Source organism: Anolis sagrei, chromosome 13 (assembly GCF_037176765.1).
Source record: "Anolis sagrei isolate rAnoSag1 chromosome 13, rAnoSag1.mat, whole genome shotgun sequence".
In the NCBI taxonomy this organism is placed as follows: domain Eukaryota; kingdom Metazoa; phylum Chordata; class Lepidosauria; order Squamata; family Dactyloidae; genus Anolis; species Anolis sagrei.
In genome coordinates, this window is record NC_090033.1 from 3,643,783 (window position 1) to 3,669,662 (window position 25,880).

Below are 25,880 nucleotides of genomic sequence, written 5' to 3' on the forward strand. Positions count from 1 at the left end.
ATCAGTTATGGAACTCTAATATGCTGATGATAATGTAGTCTGTGCACATTTGGAAGAAGACCTACAACATCAGTTATAGAACTCCAATATGATGATAACGTAGTCTGTGTACATTCAGAAGACCTACAACATCAGTTATAGAACTCTAATACGCTGATGATAACATAGTCTGTGTGCATTCAGAAGAAGACCTACAACATTGGTTCTAGAACTCCAATATGCTGATGTTAAGGTTGTCTGTGTGAATTCAAAAGAAGACCTATAACAGTGGTACTCAACCTGGGGTCCCCAGATGTTTTTGGCCTTCAACTCCCAGAAATCCTAACAGCTGGTAACCTGGCTGGGATTTCTGGGAGTTTAAGACCAAAAACACCTGGGGACCCCAGGTTGAAAACCACTGACCTACAACATCAGTTATAGAGCTCCAATATGTTGATGATAATGTAGTCTGTGCGTATGCAGAAGACCTATAGCAGCAGTCATAGAACTCCAATATGCTGATGATAACGTAGTCTGTGCACATTCAGAAGAAGACCTACAAGCCACTCTAAATGTCTTGCAGAAGCTACAAATCCCACAACTCAATTTCATTGAGCCTGGACAGTTAAAGTGGCGTCGAACTGTATTAAATTTTCAGTGAATGTGTGAAGGAGAGCGATACAGAAATAAAACTTTTGAAAGCTTGACAGTATGAACAGTCTGGACAATATCTCCCAGAATCCACAGCTAGCATTGCCACCAATGTGGTGTGTCCATATAACTACTTAAGCTTAAACTATTTAATCTCAGCAAACTGAAAGCCAAAACCAAGGTCACAACAACATCTGTTATAGAACTCCAATATGCTGATGATAACGTAGTCTGTGCGCACTCAAAAGAAGACCTACAAGCCACTCTAAACACCTTTGCAGAGGCATACGAGAAGCTATTTAACCTCAGTAGACTGGTCACCACAACATCTATTATAGAATTCCAATATGCTGATGATAACATACTCTGTGCACACTCAGAAGGAGACCTACAAGCCACTCTAAACACCTTTGCAGAGGCCTACGAGAAGCTATTTCACCTCAACAGGCTAGTCACAACAACATATGTTTTAGAATTCCTATATGCTGATGGCAATGTAGTCTCTGTACACTCGAAATGCCTTTGCAGAAGCATACGAGAAGCTATTTAACCTCCTATGCTATCAACTCCCAAAGATCACCGTCTCGCAACTCAAGAATGAAAAATGGAAGGTTGCTGGACAGGAAAAGAGATTGAAATATAGGCTTAAAGCCAACCTTAAAAACTGTGGCATAGACATGGAGAACTGGGAAGCCCTGGCCCTTGAGTGCTCTAACTGGAGGTCAGCTGTGACCAGCAGTGCTGCAGAATTCAAAGAAGCATGAATGGAGGGAGAAACATGCCAAGAGGAACTCACCACAGCGTCCCGGTTCGCGACGCCAAAGGTGGCTTTCTGGCGCTTGGCGGTGATGTAGGCCGAGTTTTCCTGCAGCTTCTCCAAGAGCTGACGGATGGTCTTGCAATAGTTGGCAACCTTGCAGTCCTTCAAGAAAGTCTTCAGCTGGAGAAGGAGGAGAAGGAGGAGGAAGAGGGAAGGGACAGGAAGAGAACCAGACGGGAGAAAAATCCATCAAAGATTTCCAATTTAAAGCAAACCATAAAAACAAACGGAAAAATAAAATTCCCTCCAACTTCTTTTCCTTTTGAGATTGTATATTTAGAAAGTAGGCGAAGCAAGTTGAGAAACGAGGACAGGCGGAATCGAGCAAACACAGAATCATGGCTCGGATTTCAAAAGCATGCTCTTTTGGTTCAATTCCATTGTTGGTGAAGTTCAGAATGCTCTTTGATTGTAGGTGAACTATAAATCCCAGCAACTAAAACTCCCAAATGTCAAGGCCTCAAACTCCACATTTGGGCACATTGAGTATCTGCGCCAAGTTTGGTCCAGATCAATCATTGTTTGAGTCCACAGTGCTCTCTGCATGTTGATGAACTACAACTCCCAAACTCAAGGTCAATGTCCTGCAACTCCCAAACTCAAGGTCAATGTTCACCAAAACTTTCCAGTATTTTCTGTTGGTCGTGTATGCCAAGTTTGGTTCAATTCTATCATTGGTGGAGTTCAGAATGCTCCATCTGTTGAGGAGTTATGAAGGTGGAGGCATTACCTTTCACTTTAACAACACAACCGTTCAATGCTAAGGCATTCCGCCAAAATGGGACTGTAGAGGAGAGTCTACTGAACAAGCCAGTACCTGCTGCATACCAGTACTGCCATCTGTTGAGGAGTTACGAAGGTGGAGGCATTACTTTTCACTTTAACAACACAACCGTTCAATGCTAAGGCTTGCTGCCAAAATGGAACTGTAGAGGAGAGTCTACTGAACAAGCCAGTACCTGCCCCATACCAGTACTGCCATCTGTTGAGGAGTTACGAAGGTGGAGGCATTACTTTTCACTTTAACAACACAACCGTTCAATGCTAAGGCTTGCTGCCAAAATGGAACTGTAGAGGAGAGTCTACTGAACAAGCCAATACCTGCCACATACACCTATACTGCCATCTGTTGAGGAGTTACGAAGGTGGAGGCATTACTTTTCACTTTAACAACACAACCGTTCAATGCTAAGGCTTGCTGCCAAAATGGAACTGTAGAGGAGAGTCTACTGAACAAGCCTGTACCTGCCCCATACCAGTACTGCTATCTGTTGAGGAGTTACGAAGGTGGAGGCATTACTTTTCACTTTAACAACACAACCGTTCAATGCTAAGGCTTGCTGCCAAAATGGAACTGTAGAGGAGAGTCTACTGAACAAGCCAGTACCTGCCCCATACCAGTACTGCCATCTGTTGAGGAGTTACAAAGGTGGAGGCATTACTTTTCACTTTAACAACACTACTGTTCTATGCTAAGGCTTCCTGCCAAAATGGAGCTGTGGAGGAGAATCTACTGAACAAGCCACATACCTGTAGTGCCAACGGTTGAGGAGTTACGAAGGTGGAGGCATTACTTTTCATTCAACCCTCATATTAGAAGCACACAACATTCCCTTACCTGAAGAACAGCTGGGAGAGCTAGCTCCGGAAACCCAATCACGTAGGCCTGGCTATGAAGATACTCCAAAGTCAAATCGTACAGCTGATCAATGAGTCCATCCTGGAAGAGAGAGAATGGGGAAAGCGTCCAAGGGATGCTCCAAAGAGGGAAGAACACAGACCTTCAGGCGTCCCTGCAAATCCCTCCAGCGATACACATTCCCCTTTTACCCGGAAGGCTTTCTCCTGCAGGTTGGCATTGGAGAGCTTCAAGATGACAGCAAAGTTAATGGGTTTGTTGCTCATGCGGCCGGGCTTCTTGTTGAAGTCGACTTCTTGGAAGATCTGTTGGGCGGAAGAAGAGAAAAGAAGTGAGGACGACAGGGACGCTGTTACCTGAGCAAAGAGCAACTTCAATTGAACACGCCATAGGATCCAAGATTCCCCATGTTCCAGGATGATGGAAAGATCATTTTTCCTACTAGCTGTACCCGCCACGCGTTGCTATGGCCAACCTTCCCTCCCTCTTTCCCTCCTTTCTTTCACTCCTTCTTTCCCTCCCTCTTTCCTTCCTTCCCTCCCTCTCTTTCTTTCCCTTCTTCTTTCTTCCTCCTCTACTTGTTTCTTTTCTCACTTCCTTTGCTCTTTGGTTCCATCCTTCCTTGTCTCTTTCCTTCCTTCCTTCCCTCTTTCACTTTATTTCATTCCCTCCTTCTCTCCTTCCTTCCTTCTCTACCCTTCTTTCTTTCCTTCTTTCTCTCCTTCCCTCCTTCTTTCCCTCTTTCTCTCCCTCCTTCCTTTTCTACCCTTTCTTTCCTTCTTGCTCTCCTGCTCTCCTTCTTTCCCACTTTCTCTCACTCCTTCTCTCCTTCCTTCATTCCTTCTCTACCTTTCTTTCTTTCCTTCTCTCCTTCTTTTCCTTTCTTCCCCTTTCTCTCCCTCCCTCCTTCTCTACCCTTCTTTCTTTCCTTCTTTATCACCTTCCCTCCTTCTTTCCTTCCTTCCTTCCTCTACCCTTCTTTCTTTCCTTCTTTCTCTCCTTCCCTGCTTCTTTCCCTCCTTCCTTCCTTCTCTACCCTTCTTTCTTTCCTTCTTTCTCTCCTTCCCTCCTTCTTTCCCTTTCTCTTCCTCCTTCTCTCCTTCCTTCCTTACCTTTCTTTCTTTCCTTCTCTCCTTCTTTTCCTCTTTCTCCCCCTTTCTCTCCCTCCTTCCTTCTCTAATTTCCTTCCCTCCTTCTTTCCCTCCTTCCTTCTCTACCCTTCTTTCTTTCCTTCTTTCTCTCCTTCCTTCCTTCTTTCCCTCTTTCTCTCCCTCCTTCTCTCCTTTCTTCCTTCTCTGCCCTTCTTTCTTTCCTTCTTGCTCTTCTTCCCTCCTTCTTTCCCGCTTTCTCTCCCTCCTTCCTTCTCTACCTTTCATTCTCTCCTTCTCTCCTTCCTTTCCTCTTTCTCCTCCTTTCTCTCCCTCCTTCCTTCTCTACCCTTCTCTTTCCTTCTTTATCTCCTTCCCTCCTTCTTTCCCTCCTTCTCTCCTTCCTTCCTCCTCTGCCCTTTTCTTTTCTTCCTTCTCTCCCTCCTTCTCTCCTTCCTTCCTTCTCTACCCTTCTTTTTTCCTTCCTTCTCTCCTTCTTTCCCTTCTTCTCTCCTTCATTCCTTATCTACCTTTCTTTCATTCCTTCTCTCCTTCCCTCTTTCTCTCCCTCCTTCTCTCCTTCCTTCTTTCTCTACCCTTCTTTCTTTCCTTCTTTATCTCCTTCCCTCCTTCTTTCCCTCCTTCCTTCCTTCTCTGCCCTTCTTTCTTTCCTTTCTTCTCTCCTTCCCTCTTTCAGAAACTTCGGAAAGTTTTTTTAAAAGGCACTACAAATCCCATACTTTAAAGTCTTGCGTGGTGCGCAATCGCGTCCGCCATTAACGAAGTGATTCGGAAATTTCTGAAACTTCGGAAAAAAATACGAAAAAATTCAGAATTTTGAATCGAACTGCCATCCAAAATGGGTTTGGAATTTTTTTTTTTTGGATCAACTACACAAGTCTCACAAATCCGTCAGTGGTACGGTTTCAACGTCAGCTGCCTGTGTGAGTTGCGTGTCTTTTTTTAAAGTGCCTCACGGAGCATATCAGGGTTCACATGTCTTTCCTAAAAATTCGGAATTCAATTTTGAATCGAACCACCATCCAAAATGGGTTTGGAAATTTTTTTTTGGATCAACTACACAAGTCTCACAAATCCATCAGTGCTAAGGTTTCAGCGTCAGCTGCCTGTGTGTGTTGTGGGTCTTTTTTTAAAGTGCCTCACGGAGCATATCAGGGTTCACACGTCTTTCCTAAAAATTCGGAATTCAATTTTGAATCGAACCACCATCCAAAATGGGTTTGGAATTTTTTTTTGGATCAACTACACAAGTCTCACAAATCCATCAGTGCTAAGGTTTCAGCGTCAGCTGCCTGTGTGTGTTGCGTGTCTTTTTTTAAAGTGCCTCCCGGAGCATATCAGGGTTACCACGTCTTTCCTTCCCGGGGGGAAAAAGGAGACGATTTCTAAATTGGCGAGCCAGCCTTGTCCCCCACGGGGAAGGGGGTGGGGACGGGGAAAGAGGAGCCGTTGCCGTGTTGTTTACGCAGACGTGCCTTCCAGCCCTGGAGCCAAACGAGCCTCCTGCCGCCGGAGCTGAAGAATGTCAGCCGCGGAGACGATCGCAAATGAGATGCGGAGACAGTGCGGGAGGCGGACGCACCCTTCCATGCCTGCCTCTCCGCTTCGTTTTCGTTTCGGGACTTTCCACGCAAGGCACGCACAGGCGCCCCACTCGGTTCTAAGTATAGGACGCCGCGCCGGCGCACGTCTCAACCCTCCGAAAGAGAGGTGAAGCCGCCGGGGGCAGGTGTTCTCCGCGCCAGGGAAGCAGAAGCTGCTGTCAAGGCGCATCACGCCTCTCGCTCCTCTTTTCCCTCCGGCAGGGGCTTGGGGAATTCCAGCGCACCGGAGAGACCGCACAAGACGCCCGAGCTGTCACCGCGGCGGTGTGACAAGGACAGCGAGGGAAAGGGAGGGGAAGGAGGAACAAGGGCCCCCTTTCTGCTCCAAGGAGCACAAGGAAGGGAGGGGAGAGACGTAGTTTAAAGGTCGGGGCTGTTGTGTATCAGCCTGGGACTGTGCTTAATGGTTATGTTGGGACTGAGGATGATGTCCATGATGATCTGGTTCCTGGGACAGGGTCTGGACCAAACTTGGCACACACACCCCAACATGCCCAAGTGTGAATACAGGCCAAATTTGGGCACGATTGCCCTGGGAATCTGCGCATGGTTGCCCTGGGAATCTGGGAGTTGTAGTTCACCTGCATCCAGAGCGCACTGTGAATCCAACTAATGATGGATCTGTACCATATTTGGCATACAGATCCAACATGCCCAACTGTGAATACAGGCCAAATTTGGGCACGATTGCCCTGGGAATCTGGGAGTTGTAGTTCACCTGCATCCAGAGCGCACTGTGAACCCAACCAATGACGGATCTGTACCATACTTGGCACGCAGATCCAATGCACCCAACTTAAGATACAGGTGGAATTTGGGCACGATTGCCCTGGGAATCTGCGCATGGTTGCCCTGGGAATCTGGGAGTTGTCGTTCACCTGCATCCAGAGCGCACTGTGAATCCAACCAATGATGGATCTGTACCATACTTGGCATACAGATCCAACATGCCCAACTGTGAATACAGGCCAAATTTGGGCACTATTGCCCTGGGAATCTGGGAGTTGTAGTTCACCTGCATCCAGAGAGCACTGTGAACCCAACCAATGATGGATCTGTATCATACTTGGCATACAGATCCAACATGCCCAACTGTGAATACAGGCCAAATTTGGGCATGATTGCCCTGGGAATCTGGGAGTTGTAGTTCACCTGCATCCAGAGAGCACTGTGAACCCAACCAATGATGGATCTGTACCATACTTGGCACGCAGATCCAACATGCTCAACTTTGAATACAGGCCAAATTTGGGCATGATTGCCCTGGGAATCTGCGCATGGTTGCCCTGGGAATCTGGGAGTTGCAGATCACCTGCATCCAGAGAGCACTGTGAACCCAACCAATGATGGATCTGCACCAAACTTGGCAGGCAGATCCAACATGCTCAACTTTGAATACAGGCCAAATTTGGGCACGATTGCCCTGGGAATCTGGGCATGATTGCCCTGGGAATCTTGGAGTTGTAGTTCACCTGCATCCAGAGAGCACCGTGAACCCAACCAATGATGGATCTGTACCAAATTTCGCATACAGATCCAATGTACCCAACTTAAGATACAGGTGGAATTTGGGTACGATTGTCCTGAGAATCTGGACATGATTGCCCTGGGAATTTGGGTGTTGTAGTTCACCTGCATCCAGAGCGCACTGTGAACCCAACCAATGATGGATCTGTACCATACTTGGCATACAGATCCAATGTACCCAACTTAAGGTACAGGTGGAATTTGGGTACGATTGTCCTGGGAATCTGGGCATGATTGCCCTGGGAATCTGGGAGTTGTAGTTCACCTGCATCCAGAGAATACTGTGAACCCAAACAATGATGGATCTGCACCAAACTTGGCACACAGATCCAATGTACCCAACTTAAGATACAGGTGGAATTAGGTTTACGATTGTCCTGGGAATGATTGCCTTGGGAATCTGGGAGTTGTAGTTCACCTGCATCCAGAGAATACTGTGAATCCAACCAATGATGGATCTGTACCATACTTGGCATACAGATCCAACATGCCCAACTGTGAATACAGGCCAAATTTGGGCACGATTGCCCTGGGAATTTGGGAGTTGTAGTTCACCTGCATCCAGAGAGCGCTGTGAACCCAACCAATGACGGATCTGCACTAAATTTGGCATGCAGATCCAACATGCCCAACTTTAAATATAGGCAGAATTTGGGCATGATTGCTCTGGGAATCTGAGCATGATTGCCCATGGAATTTGAGAGTTGTAGTTCAGCTGCATCCATACAGCACTGTGAACCCAACCAATGATGGATCTGCACCAAACTTGGCACACAGATCCATTGTGCCCAACTTAAGATGCAGCTGGAATTTCGGCATGATTGCCCTGGGAATCTGGGAGTTGTAGTTCACCTGCATCCAGAGCACACTGTGAACCCAACCAATGATGGATCTGTACCAAATTTCGCATACAGATCCAATGTACCCAACTTAAGATACAGGTGGAATTTGGGTACGATTGTCCTGAGAATCTGGACATGATTGCCCTGGGAATTTGGGTGTTGTAGTTCACCTGCATCCAGAGCGCACTGTGAACCCAACCAATGATGGATCTGTACCATACTTGGCATACAGATCCAATGTACCCAACTTAAGGTACAGGTGGAATTTGGGTACGATTGTCCTGGGAATCTGGGCATGATTGCCCTGGGAATCTGGGAGTTGTAGTTCACCTGCATCCAGAGAATACTGTGAACCCAAACAATGATGGATCTGCACCAAACTTGGCACACAGATCCAATGTACCCAACTTAAGATACAGGTGGAATTAGGTTTACGATTGTCCTGGGAATGATTGCCTTGGGAATCTGGGAGTTGTAGTTCACCTGCATCCAGAGAATACTGTGAATCCAACCAATGATGGATCTGTACCATACTTGGCATACAGATCCAACATGCCCAACTGTGAATACAGGCCAAATTTGGGCACGATTGCCCTGGGAATTTGGGAGTTGTAGTTCACCTGCATCCAGAGAGCGCTGTGAACCCAACCAATGACGGATCTGCACTAAATTTGGCATGCAGATCCAACATGCCCAACTTTAAATATAGGCAGAATTTGGGCATGATTGCTCTGGGAATCTGAGCATGATTGCCCATGGAATTTGAGAGTTGTAGTTCAGCTGCATCCATACAGCACTGTGAACCCAACCAATGATGGATCTGCACCAAACTTGGCACACAGATCCATTGTGCCCAACTTAAGATGCAGCTGGAATTTCGGCATGATTGCCCTGGGAATCTGGGAGTTGTAGTTCACCTGCATCCAGAGCACACTGTGAACCCAACCAATGATGGATCTGCACCAAACTTGGCATACAGATCCAATGTACCCAACTTAAGATACAAGTGGAATTTGGGTACAATTGTCCTGGGAATCTGGGCATGATTGCCCTGGGAATCTGGGAATTGTAGTTCACCTGCTTCCAGAGAACACTGTGAACCCAAACAATGATGGATCTGCACCAAACTTGGCATGCAGATCCAACATGCCCAACTTTAAATATAGGCTGAATTTGGGCATGATTGCTCTGGGAATCTGAGCATGATTGCCCATGGAATTTGAGAGTTGTAGTTCACCTGCATCCAGAGAATACTGTGAACCCAAACAATGATGGATCAGTACCAAACTTGGCACGCAGATCAATCATGCTCAACTTTGAATACAGATGAAATTTGGGTACGATTGTCCTGAGAATCTTGACATGATTGCCGTGGGAATTTGGGAGTTGTAGTTCACCTGCATTCAGAGAGCGTTGTGAAGCCAACAAGTGATGGATCTGTACCAAATTGGCACACAGACCCAACGTGACCAACTTTGAATACAGGCGGAATTTGGGTACGATTGCTCTGGGAATCTGGGCATGATTGCCCATGGAATTTGGGAGTTGTAGTTCACCTACATCCAGAGAACACTGTGAACCCAACTAATGACAGATCTGTACCGAACTTGGGATGCAGATCCAACGTGCCCAACTTTGAATATAGGTGGAATCTGGACATGAATGCCCTGGTAATCTGGGAGTTGTAGTTCACCTGCATCCAGTGAACACTGTGAACCAAACCAATGATGGATCTGCACCAAACTTGGCACGCAGATCCAACGTGCTCAACTTTAAATATATGCGGAATTTGGGCATAATTGCCCTGGGAATTAGAGCATGATTGCCCTGGAAATCTGGGAGTTGTAGTTCACCTGCATCCAGAGAGCACTGTGAACCCAACCAATGACGGATCTGCTCCAAACTTGGCATGCGGATCCAACATGCCCAACTTTAAATATAGGCAGAATTTGGGCATGATTGCCCTGGGAATCTGGGAGTTGTAGTTCACCTGCATCCAGTGAGCACTGTGAACCCAACCAATGACAGATCTGCACCAAACTTGGCATACAGATCCAACGTATCCTGCTTTGAATACAGGCCCAATTTTGGCAAGACTGCCCTGGGAATATGGCCATCCTTGCCCTGGGAAAGTTGTAGTTCACCTGCATCCAGAGAACACTGTGAACCAAACTAATGACGAATCTGCACCAAACTTGGCACACATACCTGATATGCTGAAATTTTATTACTGGAGAGGTTTGGGGGGGGGGGGGGGCAGACCTTCCTTTCAGGGAGTTGTAGTTCACCCACAACCTGAAAAATTGTGGTCTCTACCAATGACGGACCTGGCCCAAACTTTGCACACAGAACCCCCTGCCCCTTACACACATGTGCGGGTGCACAGACAAACAATGGGTTGTTTAAAGGAACATGAACTAAGTATATTGACATTGATGCTTTCTCCTCCCCGACCCAACCATCACCCAGTCCATGTTGGTGGGTAGGGTGCCTGTTTAAAGGCCCAGCAGTGCCGGATGTGGTTGCACGGGCAGGAAAGCAAGCGAAAACCACAGCCGGGATGATATATGTGGCTTGTGGGCGAGCGAGGGGGAAATACAGCAAAGGCAAGGAGGGGAGAGGTGGGTGAATGAGACTCTATCCCGAAACCCAAGCTGCAAAACCTCAGAGGAAGGAAAGGGGTTGGTAGAGAGCGGGTAAGGAAGGATCCGCCAAAAAGCCGCAAGGGCCGAGAGGATGTGGTTACCCAGCGAGCATTTGCAAACACACACATCCACACATGTGCAAAACCCCTACAATTATAGAATCATAGAATCAAAGAGTTGGAAGAGACCTCATGGGCCATCCAATCCAACCCCATTCTGCCAAGAAGCAGGAATATTGCATTCAAATCACCCCTGACAGATGGCCATCCAGCCTCTGCTTCAAAGCTTCCAAAGAAGGAGCCTCCACCACACTCCGGGGCAGAGAGTTCCACTGCTGAACGGCTCTCACAGTCAGGAAGTTCTTCCTAATGTTCAGATGGAATCTCCTCTCTTGTCGTTTGAAGCCATTGTTCCGCGTCCTAGTCTCCAAGGAAGCAGAAAACAAGCCTGCTCCCTCCTCCTCCCTGTGGCTTCCTCTCACATATTTATCCATGGCTATCATATCTCCTCTCAGCCTTCTCTTCTTCAGGCTCAACATGCCCAGTTCCCTAAGCCGCTCCTCATAGGGCTTGTTCTCCAGACCCTTGATCATTTTAGTCGCCCTCCTCTGGACACATTCCAGCTTGTCCATATCTCTCTTGAATTGTGGTGCCCAGAATTGGACACAACATTCCAGATGTGGTCTAACCAAAGCAGAATAGAGGGGTAGCATTACTTCCTTAGATCTAGACACTATGCTCCTATTAATGCAGGCCAAAATCCCATTGGCTTTTTTTGCCGCCACATCACATTCCTGGCTCATGTTCACCTTCCTGTCCACGAGGACTCCAAGATCTTTTTCACACGTACTGCTCTTGAGCCAGGCGTCCCCCATTCTGTATCTTTGCATTTCGTTTTTTCTGCCAAAGTGGAGTATCTTGCATTTGTCACTGTTGAACTTCATTTTGTTAGTTTTGGCCAATCATCTCTCTAATCTGTCAAGATCGTTTTGAATTCTGCTCCTGTCCTCTGGAGTCTTGGCTCTCCCTCCCAATTTGGTGTCGTCTGCAAACTTGATGATCATGATCAATTAGCAATGAACCAAGGTGGCTTGGCCTATGCCATGGGTGCAAACAGAGCACTCACCTCCAAAATGAAAGGCAGGACGGGAATGAAGGTCCGAGTGTTCTCTGACAAAAGGGTCAGCGCTCGGACGCAGTGCATGCGCAAGGGATAGAACCGAGCCGTGGGTACCAGCCTAAGATTAAAAAACAAAACGACAAGAAGAAAGGATTATAAGAATGTGCTTGGAATAGAAATCCTGAGGAAATCCAGTGAGTATCTTTTTCAACTTGATCTCAGAAAAAAAAGTGGAATATAAATTTATTTAATAAACTGGGTTTGTTGAAAAAGTCATTTTTTTTTATTTTCTAAAATGCATAAGGTTGTGGGTGAACACTCACATCATGCCGGGTTAACCCCCATGAAACTCCATCAGTACATAAAGTTTGTCATGTTTCGCAAGATTATGAACAATTATGAACACACTGAGGCGAACTAACACTGTGAGAAGGCCTCAGTGGGAGAAATTCTCACTGTGAGGCCGTTCTCCCACTGAGGCCTTCTCACACTGAGGTGAAATAACACTGTGAGAAGGCCTCAGTGGAAGAAAGGCCTCACTGTGATTCCTACCTCACAATGAGGTCTTTCTCCCACTGTGACATGCTCACACTGAGGTGAACTAACACTGTGAGAAGGCCTGAGTGGGAGAAAGTCCTCACTGTGATTCCTACCTCACAGTGAGGCCTTTCTCCCACTGTGACATGTTCACACTGAGGCGAACTAACACTGTGAGAAGCCCTCAGTGGGAGAAAGTCCTCACTGTGAAGTAGGAATCACAGTGAGGCCTTCTCACACTGAGGCGAACTAACACTGTGAGAAGGCCTGAGTGGGAGAAAGGCCTCACTGTGAGGTAGGAATCACAGTGAAGCCTTTCTCCCACTGAGGCCTTCTCACACTGAGGCGAACCAACACTGTGAGAAGGCCTGAGTGGGAGAAAGGCCTCACTGTGAGGTAGGAATCACAGTGAGGCCTTTCTCCCACTGAGGCCTTCTCACACTGAGGTGAACCAACACTGTGAGAAGGCCTGAGTGGGAGAAAGGCCTCACTGTGAGGTAGGAATCACAGTGAGGCCTTTCACCCACTGAGGCCTTCTCACACTGAAGTGAACTAACACTGCGAGAAGGCCTCAGTGGGAGAAAGGACTCACTGTGAGGTAGGAATCACAGTGAGGCCTTTCTCCCACTGAAGCGAACTAACACTCTGAGAGGGCCTCAGTGGGAGAAATTTTCACTGTGAGGTTGGAATCACAGTGAGGCCTTTCTCCCACTGAGGCCTTCTTACACTAAGGCAAACTAACAATGTGAGAAGGCCTGAGTGGGAGAAATTTTCACTGTGAGGTAGGAATCACAGTGAGGCCTTTCTCCACCTTCTCACACTGAAGCGAACTAACACTGTGAGAAGGCCTCCGTGAGAGAAAGGACTCACTGTGAGATAGGAATCACAGTGAGGCCTTTCTCCCACTGAAGCGAACTAACACTCTGAGAGGGCCTCAGTGGGAGAAAGGCCTCACTGTTAGGTGGGAATCACCGTGAGGCTTTTCTCCCACTGAGGCCTTCTTACACTAAGGCAAACTAACAATGTGAGAAGGCCTGAGTGGGAGAAAAGCATCACTGTGAGGTAGGAATCACAGTGAGGCATTTCTCCCACTGAGGCCTTCTCACACTGAGCCGAACTAATAATGTGAGAAGGCCTCAGTGGGAGAAAGGCCTCACTGTGATTCCTACCTAGCTTTTGCTGAGTCATTAACCCTTTCAGTGCTTGACAACACACTTAACCGAGTTGTTTGTAAGTCGGATGTTTGTAACGCGGGGACTGCCTGCCTTGAGAAGGAAGGCAAAACATGCTTTTCCTTTCCTCCCGCCTCGCCTCTTCCTTTCGAAGTCGTTCTGCTTCTGAGAAGCCAATCCTAACCCATTGCCCTCCCTTCTGCCTCCCTTCCTAAACCAGGACTGCTGAAATCGTAAAAACCAAAGAGGGTGAGAAACTGCATCAGCCACACCATATAAATCACCCGCCACCCCTCCGCCCGCCCGCCCTCCCTCCCCGCGCCAAATAGTGAAATAATTATCATTGGATCCATTATGGAAATAAATCTACTTTCGAGCCCCGGCCCTGGCAACCGGCAAAAAGGGATGACGAAAACCTTCTACAGGAATTAATTGATTGGGGGATAAACCTGTTAAAAGGTATAGATTTACTGTAAACCAAGGCCATTAATTTCCAAGCGCGCGGAGATGTGACAGCCAACTTAAAAACTTCCCAGCGGCTGGGGACGGTCCCGGAATGAAGTATGCGCCGCCACCACCATCGCCTGCCCAAGGAGCGGACTGGACGATTCCGGGCCAAAATCCCAGAAAACACATTGGGGAAAGAAACATGGCTCAGCTTCTTTCTCACACCATCGGAAAGCTCACGCAGTCAGTGCAAGATTTGATTATACGAGGGTTGAATGAAAAGTAATGCCTCTACCTTCGTAACTCAACAGTACTGGTACTGGCTTGTCCAGTAGACTCTCCTCTATAGTTCCATTTAGGCGGAAAGCCCTAGCATTGAACGGCTGTGTTGTTAAAGCGAAAAGTAATGCTTCAACCTTTGTAACTCCTCAACAAATGGCAGTACTGGTATGCGGCAGGTACTGGCTTATTCAGTAGACTCTCCTCTACAGTTCCATTTTGGCAGGAGTCTTAGCATTGAACGGTTGTGTTGCTAAAGTGAAAAGTAATGCCTCCACCTTCGTAACTCCTCAACAGATGGCAGTACTGGTATGCGACAGGTACTGGATTGTTCAGTAGACTCTCCTCTACAGTTCCATTTAGGCAGGAAGCCTTAGCACTGAACGGTTGTGTTGTTAAAGTGAAAAGTAATGCTTCAACCTTGGTAACTCCTCAACAGATGGCAGTACCGGTATGTGGCAGGTACTGGCTTGTTCAGTAGACTCTCCTCTATAGCTCCATTTTGGCAGGAAGCCTTAGCATTGAACGGTTGTGTTGTTAATGTGAAAAGTAATGCTTCAACCTTTGTAACTCCTCAACAGATGGCAGTATTGGTATGCGGCAGGTACTGGCTTGTCCAGTAGACTCTCCTCTACAGTTCCATTTATTTATTTATTTATTTATTTATTTACTGCATTTGTTGACAGCCGTTCTCAGCCCTAGGGCGACTCACGGCGGTGTACAACATATAAAAACAGTTTACAATAAGGCAATATCACAACAGAATATCAACATAACTATCAATAATACAATTACACTAAATCATCCGCGCCGTCTCATCGTAGAATCATAAACCAATCTCGTTATCCATATTCCGTTCCAATCATCATTTAGGCGGGAAGCCTTAGCATTGAACGGTTGTGTTGTTAAAAGTGAAAAGTAATGCCTCCACCTTTGTAACTCCTCAACAGATGGCAGTATTGGTGGGCGGCAGGTCCTGGCTTGTTCAGGAGACTCTCCTCTACAGTTACATTTAGGCGGGAAGCCTTAGCATTGAACGGTTGTGTTGTTGAAGTGAAAAGTAATGCCTCCACCTTCGTAACTCCTCAACAGATGGCAGTACTGGTATGTGGCAGGTACTGGCTTGTTCAGTAGACTCTCCTCTACAGTTCCATTTTGGCGGGAGTCTTAGCATTGAACGGTTGTGTTGTTAAAGTGAAAAGTAATGCCTCCACCTTTGTAACTCCTCAACAGATGGCAGTACTGGTATGTGGCAGGTACTGGCTTATTCAGTAGACTCTCCTCTACAGTTCCATTTAGGCGGGAAGCCTTAGCATTGAACGGTTGTGTTGTTGAAGTGAAAAGTAATGCCTCCACCTTCGTAACTCCTCAACAGATGGCAGTACTGGTATGTGGCAGGTACTGGCTTGTTCAGTAGACTCTCCTCTACAGTTCCATTTTGGCGGGAGTCTTAGCATTGAACGGTTGTGTTGTTAAAGTGAAAAGTAATGCCTCCACCTTTGTAACTCCTCAACAGATGGCAGTACTGGTATGCGGCAAGTACTGGCTTGTTCAGCAGACTCTCCTCTACAGTCCCATTTTGGCAGGAAGCGTTAGCATTGAACAGTTGTGTTGTTAAAGTGAAAAGTATTTTACTCTTTTATTATTACATTTATTATTTTACTCTATTTATTATTATTGCATTTACAGTATTTTATCCAATTATTATTATTATTACATTTACTATTTTACTCTATTTATTATTATTATTGCATTTAGAGTATTTTGCCCCATTATTATTATTACATTTATTATTTTACTGTATTATTGTTATTACATTTATTATTCTATTATAGTATTTTATCCTATTATTATTATTATTATTATTATTATTACATTTACTATTTTACTCTATTTATTATTATTGCATTTACAGTATTTTACCCTATTATTATTATACCTTCATTATTTTACACTATTTATTATTGTTGTTATTACATGTATTATTTTGCTCTATTTATTATTATTACATTTATTATTGTACTCTATTTATTATTATTGCATTTACAGCATTTTACTCTATTATTATTACATGTATTATTCTATCTATTATTATATTATAGTATTTTATCCTATTATTATTTTTATTACATTTATTATTTTACTCTATTTATTATTATTGCATTTACAGTATTTTACCCTATTATTATTATACCTTTATTATTTTACACTATTTATTATTATTGTTATTACATGTATTATTTTGCTATTTATTATTTACATTTATTATTATTGTACTCTATTTGTTGTTATTGCATTTACAGCATTTTACTCTATTATTATGACATTTATTATTCTATCTATTATTATATTATAGTATTTTATCCTATTATTATTTTTATTACATTTATTATTTTCCTCTATTTATTATTATTGCATTTACAGTATTTTATCCAATTATTATTATTATTATTACATTTACTATTTTACTCTATTTATTATTATTGTTGCATTTACAGTATTTTACCCTATTATTATTACATTTATTATTTTAATCTATTATTATTATTACATTTACAGTATTTCACCCTATTATTATTATTGCATTTCTTATTTTACTCTATTTATTATTATTATTACATTTTTTGCTCTAATTATTATTATTACAATTATTATTTTACTCTATTTATTATTATTGTATTTACATTATTTATCCAATTATTATTATTATTACATTTACTATTTTAATCCATTATTATTATTGCATTTACAGTATTTTACCCTATTATTACTATTATTACCTTTATTATTTTACTCTATTTATTATTATTGCATTTACAGTATTTTATCCAATTATAATTATAATTACATTTACTATTTTAATCTATTATTATTTCATTTACAGTATTTTACCCTATTATTATTACCTATTATTTTACTCTATTTATTATTATTGAATTTACAGTATTTTACCCTAATATTTGCATAACATTTATTATTTTACTATATGTATTATTATTGAATTTACAGTATTTTACCCTATTATTATTATTACTATTATTATTATTATTATTATTATTACATTTATTATTTTACTCTCTTTATTATTGGAAGGATACATAAGTACATTTACACTGGAGAAGGTTAGAATAATGATTTAATCAGAGTTGGGCAGTCTTATCTTAAATTACAGTTTGATGTAAATATTCGAAAACAATTCACCTCCTGATGCTTCCATTAATGTCATTTTATCGGTATCTATTTTTATTTTGAAATTGACCCGTAGCTGCTGCATTTCTCACTCTCGACTTATACCCGAGTCAATACGTTTTCCCAGTTTCTTTGTGGGAAAATTAGGTGCCTTTGCTTATATTCGGGTCAGCTTATACTCGAGTATATACGGTATCTACAGAAACTAAATCCATGCACATTAACCTGGAGAGGCCATTTGCGGCAGAATCCGATTCTCCTCCCTACAGCCTTATTTCTGTGTCCGTAGGTCACAACGGACTAGGTTTTTTTCAGCAGCCAAGATCCATTTTGGCAGCCAAACACAGCACTTCTTGACTCCCCAGGCTCGCATCCCCTAAATCTCTGTCAAACCACAGGAAATTAAAGCACGTACCGCCCCGCCAGCCCTCTCCATTGGAGAGCAGCAGGCGCACGGAGCCAATTTCAGCTTCCGCCGGCAACCTCTCTGCTGCTGGTTATCTTGTATACGCACATTGGAAAGTCCGCCTTGGTCCCTGCCTGAAGGAAGAGAGTTCCAGTGGATGGCAATCACTCCCCACGCCCCCCAAAATCCTCAATTCCCTTCCGCTCTCGGTGCTTTTCCCTTCCCGAACTCATTCACCATTTTTTCTCGCTGGGGCAAAGCGCCATCTCCTGGGCAAATGACACCTTAAACCTTATTTACTTATGTTGTGCTGTTTCTAGGATGCGGAACAATGGCTTCAAACTATAAGAAAGGAGATTCCATCTGAACATGACTGTGAGAGCTGTTCAGCAGTGGAACTCTCTGTCCCAGAGTGTGGTGGAGGCTCAACAGCCAACAAACCGAAGCTTCACACACAATGGACTTCAACTTGGGACTTCTCACACCAGGCCTTCTCAAACTGAGGCCTTTCTCCCACTGAGGCTTTTTCACAGAGGGCTCTCTCAGACTGAGGCGAACTAACACTGAGGCGTCTCATCGCAGGCGTATCTTACGTATTGCTGTTGTTGTTGTTGGCACTGTCATTGGGGTGCTCCCTACAATCGATGGCATCTCATCACAGGCATATCTTACATATTGTTGTTGCTGCTGTAGTTGACACTGTCACTGGGGTGCTTTCTACAACTGATGGCGTCTCATCACAGGCGTATCTTACGTATTGTTGTTGTCACTGTCACTGGGGTGCTCCTACAATTGATGGCGTCTCATTGCAGGCGTATTTTACCTATTGTTGTTGTTGTGGGTACTGTCACTGGGGTGCTCCTACAACTGATGGCGTCTCATCGCAGGCGTATCTTACGTATTGTTGTTGTCACTGTCACTGGGGTGCTCCTACAATTGATGGCGTCTCATTGCAGGCGTATTTTACCTATTGTTGTTGTTGTTGACACTGTTATTGCGGTGCTCCCTACAACTGATGGTGCCTCATCGCAGGCGTATGTTACATATTGTTGTTGTTGTCACTGTCACTGGGGTGCTCCTACAATTGATGGCATCTCATCGCAGGCGTATCTTACGTATTGTTGTTGTTGTTGTAACTGTCATTGGGGTGCTCATTGCAGGCGTATCTTACGTATTGTTATTGTTGTTGTTGGCACTGTCATTGGGGTGCTCATTGCAGGCGTATCTTACTTATTGTTGTTGTTGTTTTTGGAACTGTCATTGGGGTGCTCATCACAGGCGTATCTTACGTATTGTTGTTGTTGTTGGCACTGTCATTGGGGTGCTCATTGCAGGTGTATCTTACGTATTGTTGTTGTTGGCACTGTCACTGGGGTGCTCATTGCAGGCATATCTTACATATTGTTGTTGTTGTTGGAACTGTCATTGGGGTGCTCATACAGGCGTATCTTACGTATTATTGTTATTGTTGTCACTGTCATTGGGGTGCTCATTGCAGGCGTATCTTACGTATTGTTGTTGTTGGCACTGTCATTGGGGTGCTCATTGCAGGCGTATCTTACGTATTGTTGTTGTTGGCACTGTCACTGGGGTGCTCATTGCAGGCGTATCTTACATATTGTTGTTGTTGTTGTTGGAACTGTCATTGGGGTGCTCATACAGGCGTATCTTACGTATTATTGTTATTGTTGTCACTGTCATTGGGGTGCTCATTGCAGGCGTATCTTACGTATTGTTGTTGTTGTTGGCACTGTCATTGGGGTGCTCATTGCAGGCGTATCTTACGTATTGTTGTTGTTGGCACTGTCATTGGGGTGCTCATTGCAGGCGTATCTTACATATTGTTGTTGTTGGCACTGTCACTGGGGTGCTCATTGCAGGCGTATCTTACATATTGTTGTTGTTGTTGTTGGAACTGTCATTGGGGTGCTCATACAGGCGTATCTTACGTATTATTGTTATTGTTGTCACTGTCATTGGGGTGCTCATTGCAGTTGTATCTTACGTATTGTTGTTATTGTTGTCACTGTCATTGGGGTGCTCATTGCAGGTGTATCTTACATATTGTTATTGTTGTTGCTGGCACTGTCATTGGGGTGCTCATCGCAAGCGTATCTTACATATTGTTGTTGTTGTCACTGTCATTGGGGTGCTCATCACAGGCAAATCTTACATGTTGTTGTTGGAACTGTCATTGGGGTGCTCACTGCAGGCGTATCTTACGTATTGTTATTGTTGTTGGCACTGTCATTGGGGTGCTCATTGCAGGCGTATCTTACGTATTGTTGTTGTTGTTGTGGGTACTGTCATTAGGGTGCTCCCTATAATCGATGATGTCTCAAAATTGAAGAAGTACGGTAGTTAACTTGTTTAGTGTTCTCTCCCAGTACGAAAACTTCTGGAGTTGTTGTTGTTTTCGAAACACACACACACACACGCATTCCTGCGTGTGCAACAGCGGCTCGAAGCCGTCGGCGGCTAATGGGCGTGCAGCAACGACTCCAGCAATCTCCTGAAATCCTGTTAGCGCCGTGTCCAGATTGTGGGCCTCCCCACTTTGCCGAGGCCGCCCCGCTTTGCCCCTCTGAGGGTTGGCGAAGATAAACAGGCGTACATGGTTTCCAGCGCTCCCCATCTCTTCCTCTCCCCCTCCTCGCCTTCAATCTATCCCTCCCCACGCCTTTCCGTCACTTAAGCGGGGCTTTTAATTGTCCCGTGGAGGAGCCGAGGCCGTTTTCCACCTGTCTAGGCAGATAAATCAGGCCTCCCGGAAAGGTGAGCTCAGCAGGTCTCCCGGAGAGGGGAGATCATACGTGGGATGGAAGCCGGAGCTGTTTTCGCAAGGCTCTGAGCAGGGAAGGTGTTTTGCAAAGCTCTGCAAACCAATACCATTTCCTCATTGTGCCGGGTACAGCGTTTCGGGCAATTTCCAATTTATTACTTCCTAGTGTGGGTACCCGGCGATGCCCGGGTTATTTGAAAAGGGCATCGTTTGTTTTCGGATGTTAGAAAATATCAGTTTGGTCATATGTTACACTATTTATATAATATCTATAATATCATAATATAATGCAATATAATGCTACTTACAATCTATATATATAAAAATGTTCTGTGCGTCATTAGTATCATTATCTATCCGAACGTATCTCGGCCTATCAGCCCACCAGGACCCTAAGATCTTCTGGGGAGGCCCTGCTCTCTATCCCGCCTGCTTCACAGGTGCGGCTGGTGGGAACGAGAGACAGGGCCTTTTCTGTGGTGGCCCCTCGGCTTTGGAATGCCCTCCCCATAGAGGTGAGATCAGCCCCTTCGCTGATGGTATTTCGAAAAAGGTTGAAGACATGGATGTTTAAACAAGCATTCGATTAATCTGGTGCAACAAAACTGATGAACAAGGACTGGTTAATCACAGACGACGAAATTGGATTGCGACTACAATTAAGAGATGCATTATTATTGGTGGCCCAATAATATTGTGTATTGTGTATGTGTTTTATGCTTTTTAATGGAATATTGCTGCTTGTCGTTGTGTTGTAAACCGCGTTGAGTCGCCGATTTAGGCTGAGAAACGGCGGTATATAAGCACAGTAATAAATAAATAATAAATAAATAGTACCTTAAAAATAAAAGAATCAATGAACGAAATCACACCAAATTTGGCAACAAGACGTCTCACAACACAAGGAGTGACCATCACTCAAAACATTATGATTTTGTCATTTGGGATCTGTAGTTGCTGGGATTTATAGTTCACCTACACTCAAAGAGTATTCTGAACTCCACCAACGAAGGAATTGAACCAAACTTGGCACACAGAACTCCCATGACCAACGGAAAAAACTCGAAGGGTTTGGTGGGCATTGATCTTGAGTTTTGGAGTTGTAGTTGCTGGGATTTATAGTTCACCTACACTCAAAGAGTATTCTGAACTCCACCAACGATGGAATTGAACCAAACTTGGCACAAAGAACTCCCATGACCAACAGAAAATACTGGAAGGGTTTGGTGGGAATTGACCTTGACATTTAGGAGTTGTATTTGCTAGGATTTATAGTTCACCTACACTCAAAGAGCATTCTGATCTCCACCAACGATGGAATTGAACCAAACTTGGTACACAGAACTCCCATGACCAACAGAAAATACTGGAAGGGTTTGGTGGGAATTGACCTTCAGTTTTGGAGTTGTAGTTGCTGGGATTTATAGTTCACCTACACTCAAAGAGCATTCTGAACTCCACCAACAATGGAATTGAACCAAACTTGGCACACAGAACTCCCATGACCAACAGAAAATACTAGAAGGGTTTGGTGGGAATTGACCTTGACGTTTGGGAGTTGTATTTGCTAGGATTTATAGTTCACCTACACTCAAAGAGCATTCTGATCTCCACCAATGATGGAATTGAACCAAACTTGGTACACAGAACTCCCCTGACCAACAAAAGACACTAGAAGGGTTTGGTGGGTATTAACCTTGAGTTTTGGAGTTGTAGTTCACCTACATCCAGAGAGCACTGTGAACTCAAATAATGATGGATCTGGACCAAACTTGGCACAAATACACAATATGCCCAAATGTGAACACAGGTGGAGTTTGGGGGAAATAGACCTTGACATTTGGGAGTTGTAGTTACTGGGATTTATAGTTCACCTACAATCAGGGAGCATTCTGAACCCCACCAACAACAGAATTGGCACAAGCTTCCCACCCACAACTGCTGAAGAATTTCTGTCAGAGAAACTATCCTCTCAGGATTCTTGTTTTTGGAGGGAGAGAGAAGAGTTTCTTGAGTAACAAAGTCAGAACAGTCTAAGTAACCATGATGCTTTCAAATCTCTGCAACAGCCAAGCTAGTACCTGCATTGTTCCTGTTCTTGTAAATAAACTTTATTGTTCCTGGTTCATCACATCTGACTCAAGTGTGCCTCTGTGCTTAAAGGTTGAAAAGCAGCAACTTTAAGCAGTGTTCAAGAATTTAATGGTGGCAGCGTACGTTTTTAAAGAAATAACTTTAAAGGATGCCTCAGAAACACAAGTCTGAGGGCTATTACAATCACACTCCTTCACAAGTTATCTCAAACAAGCCAAGGGCTTATCAACACTAAGTTGGTGTGCGCCAGTGTGCTTTCAAAAAAGGGTTTTTTCGGCCAGGAAGAAAGTGCCAGCTTTTTTGGCATTCAAATACCAGAAGATCGTTTGAGAGTCTGCATCTCTCTCTAATTAATTATCAATTAAAATAACCCTCTTCGTTATCATTGGTGGCAAGCGCTGGGACTATTTTTATTTCCCAAAAATAAAGTTCCCTCCCCTTTATAGTAGGTTTCGATCTTGTGGAATATGATTTCTGGCGTTAAATTGTCCTTTGTCCTTTAGCCTTAGTCCAACCTCCCACAAGTACTGTTGAATGCTATTATCCCCAGTACACAAGGTCATGAGTTCGAAGCCAGCCCAGGTTGGAGTGGGTTTCCAACCGATTGTGTAGCCTGTTGTCGACCTTTGCAACCGGAAAGACAGTTGCATCTGTCAAGTAGGAAAATTAGGTACCACCTTAAAGTGTGGGGAGGCTAAATTAACTGATTTATGAGGCCATAAAGAAGACTCCAGAAAAGCATTCCAGCGGGGAAGCATGCGGGGAATGCAGAAGTACTTCATCAGCGTTGCAGATGGACGAGGAAAGCGACAGCTCCCCTGGCGGCCAGAAAAAGTTAAATAGCCTCTGTGTATGTCTGTATATGTTTGTATGTCAAAAATTGGCATTGAATGTTTGCCATCTATGTGTACACTGTAATCCGCCCTGAGTCCCCTGCGGGGTGAGGAGAAGGGCGGAATAGAAATGCTTGAAATAAAATAAATAAATAAATAAATACACAAGGCAGATAGGCAAAAAAGATGGGAGTTGTCATTCATAACACCTGGGGCGCACAATAGAAACCAGAATCCCCAGCTACTTACTTAATACAGCCAACGATGACTTGCGTCAAAGGGTAAATGAGAGGCTCCATGACTTCGCTGGGATAGAGCGTGCTCAGGACCCGGCACCAAAAATAGAGGCAGTGAATGTACTGCCAGTTGTAAACAGACTGGTAGTTCTCCTGCAGGGAAAGAGGAGAAGCAAACGTGAAGGACGGCATCAAACCAGTCCCAGGAGACGGCGGCTGTGTTACTTGGGACTTGGCAAAACAATCTGTATCAGTGTTTCTCAACCTGGGGGTCGGGACCCCTGAGGGGGTCGCGAAGGATGTCAGAGGGGTCGCCAAAGACCATCAGAAAACACAGTATTTTCTGGTGGTCATGGGGATTCCATATGGGAAGTTTGAGCCAATTCTATTGTTGGTGGAGTTCAGAATGTTCTTTGATTGTAATGAACTATAAATCCCAGCAGCTACAACTCCCAAAAGTCAAGGTCTATTTTCCCCAAGCTCCACCAGTGTTCACATTTGTTCACATATGGGAAGTTTGAGCCAATTCTAACATTGGTGGAGTTCAGAATGTTCTTTGATTGTGGGTGAACTATAAATCCCAGCAACTACAACTCCCAAAAGTCAAGGTCTATTTTCCCCAAGCTCCACCAGTGTTCACATTTGCGCATATTGAGTATTTGTACCAAGTTTGGTCCAGATCCACAGTGCTCTCTGGATATAGGTGACCTACAACTCCCAAACTCAAGGTTAATACCCACCAAACCCTTCCAATGTTTTCCGTTGGTCATGGGAGTTCTGTGTGGCAAATTAGGTTCAAATCCATCGCTGGTGGAGTTCAGAATGCTCTTTGATTATAGGTGAACTATAAATCCCAGCAACCACAACTCCCAAATTACAAAATCAATCCTCCCCTAACCCCACTAGCATTTACATGTGGTTGCATTAGGTATTTGTGCCCAGTTTGGTCCAGTGAATGAAAATACATCTTGCATATCTGACATTTACATGATTTATAACAGTGGTAAAATGACTGTTATGAAGTAGCAACGAAAACAATATTATGGTTGGGGGTCACCACAACATGAACGACTGTATTAATGGGTCACGGCATTAGGAAGGCTGAGAACCACTGATCTATATAAATAAAAACGTAATGTTCGTTTGTGCTATTCACAGAACTCAGAAACCACCGGGGTAATTGACACCAAATTTGGACACTATGTCCCCAACAACCCAATGTATGTTCTCCACTCAAAAAAACCCAACGAAAACCAAAAGCAGAAAGGACTTCTAAACTGCATGTCCACAAAGGGGAAACTGCATGTCTACCGAGACCCATGGCCACCCCCCCTCCTCCTCCTCGCGGGGAAACAGCTGGCCGTTAAAGCCAGGCGCACACGCACGGCCACACACACAAGCGAGTGGAGTGGAGGTGGAGGCTTGCTGCATGGAGCCCCTTCTCTTCCCCTCCTATGTCAGGAGAGCAGTCTCCTCCTCCTTTCCCTGATGGAAAGTGCCAGCAGCAGCAGCAACGGAGTGCTACACGCAAGGAAGAAGGGGAGGAGGAGGAGGCGAGGAAGGACCATCCTTCTCTCCCTCCATTCCCTTCTTTCCTCCCTTTCCTTTCTTTCCTTTTCTTCTTTCCTTCTCCTTTCTTTCTTTCTTTCTTTCCCTCCTTCCCTTCCTTCCTGTCCCTCCTTCCTTTTTTCCTTTCCTCCTTTTCCTCCCTCCCTCCCTCCCTTTCCTCCTTCTTTCCCTTTCTTCATTTCCTTCCCCTTAATTTCCTTCCCTCCCTCCTTTCTTCATCCCCCTCCTTTCTTTCCCTCCTTCCTTCCTTCCTCCCTTCCTGTCCCTCCTTCTTTCTTTTCCTTCCTTGCCTTCTTTCCCTCCCTCCCTCCCTTTTTCCTTCCTTCCTGCTTCCTTTCCTTCTTTCCCTCCTTCCCTTCCTTCCTGTCCCTCCTTCCTTTTTTCCTTTCCTTCTTTTCCTC

At 44.5% G+C, this 25,880-nt stretch overlaps 1 protein-coding gene across 1 annotated transcript in view; it reads right to left on the minus strand.

Moving 5' to 3' along the window:
• NOC2L (NOC2 like nucleolar associated transcriptional repressor) overlaps window positions 1-25,880 on the minus strand; it is an 88,998-nt gene that overhangs the window by 36,898 nt on the left and 26,220 nt on the right. Inside the window, exons 11-15 of the mRNA XM_067472993.1 lie at window positions 23,924-24,063; window positions 11,942-12,053; window positions 3,281-3,394; window positions 3,069-3,170; window positions 1,427-1,570 (exon numbers count right to left, since the gene is read on the minus strand). Of these exons, the coding sequence (XP_067329094.1) occupies window positions 1,427-1,570; window positions 3,069-3,170; window positions 3,281-3,394; window positions 11,942-12,053; window positions 23,924-24,063 (612 nt within the window). The remainder of the gene's footprint in view (window positions 1-1,426; window positions 1,571-3,068; window positions 3,171-3,280; window positions 3,395-11,941; window positions 12,054-23,923; window positions 24,064-25,880) is intronic.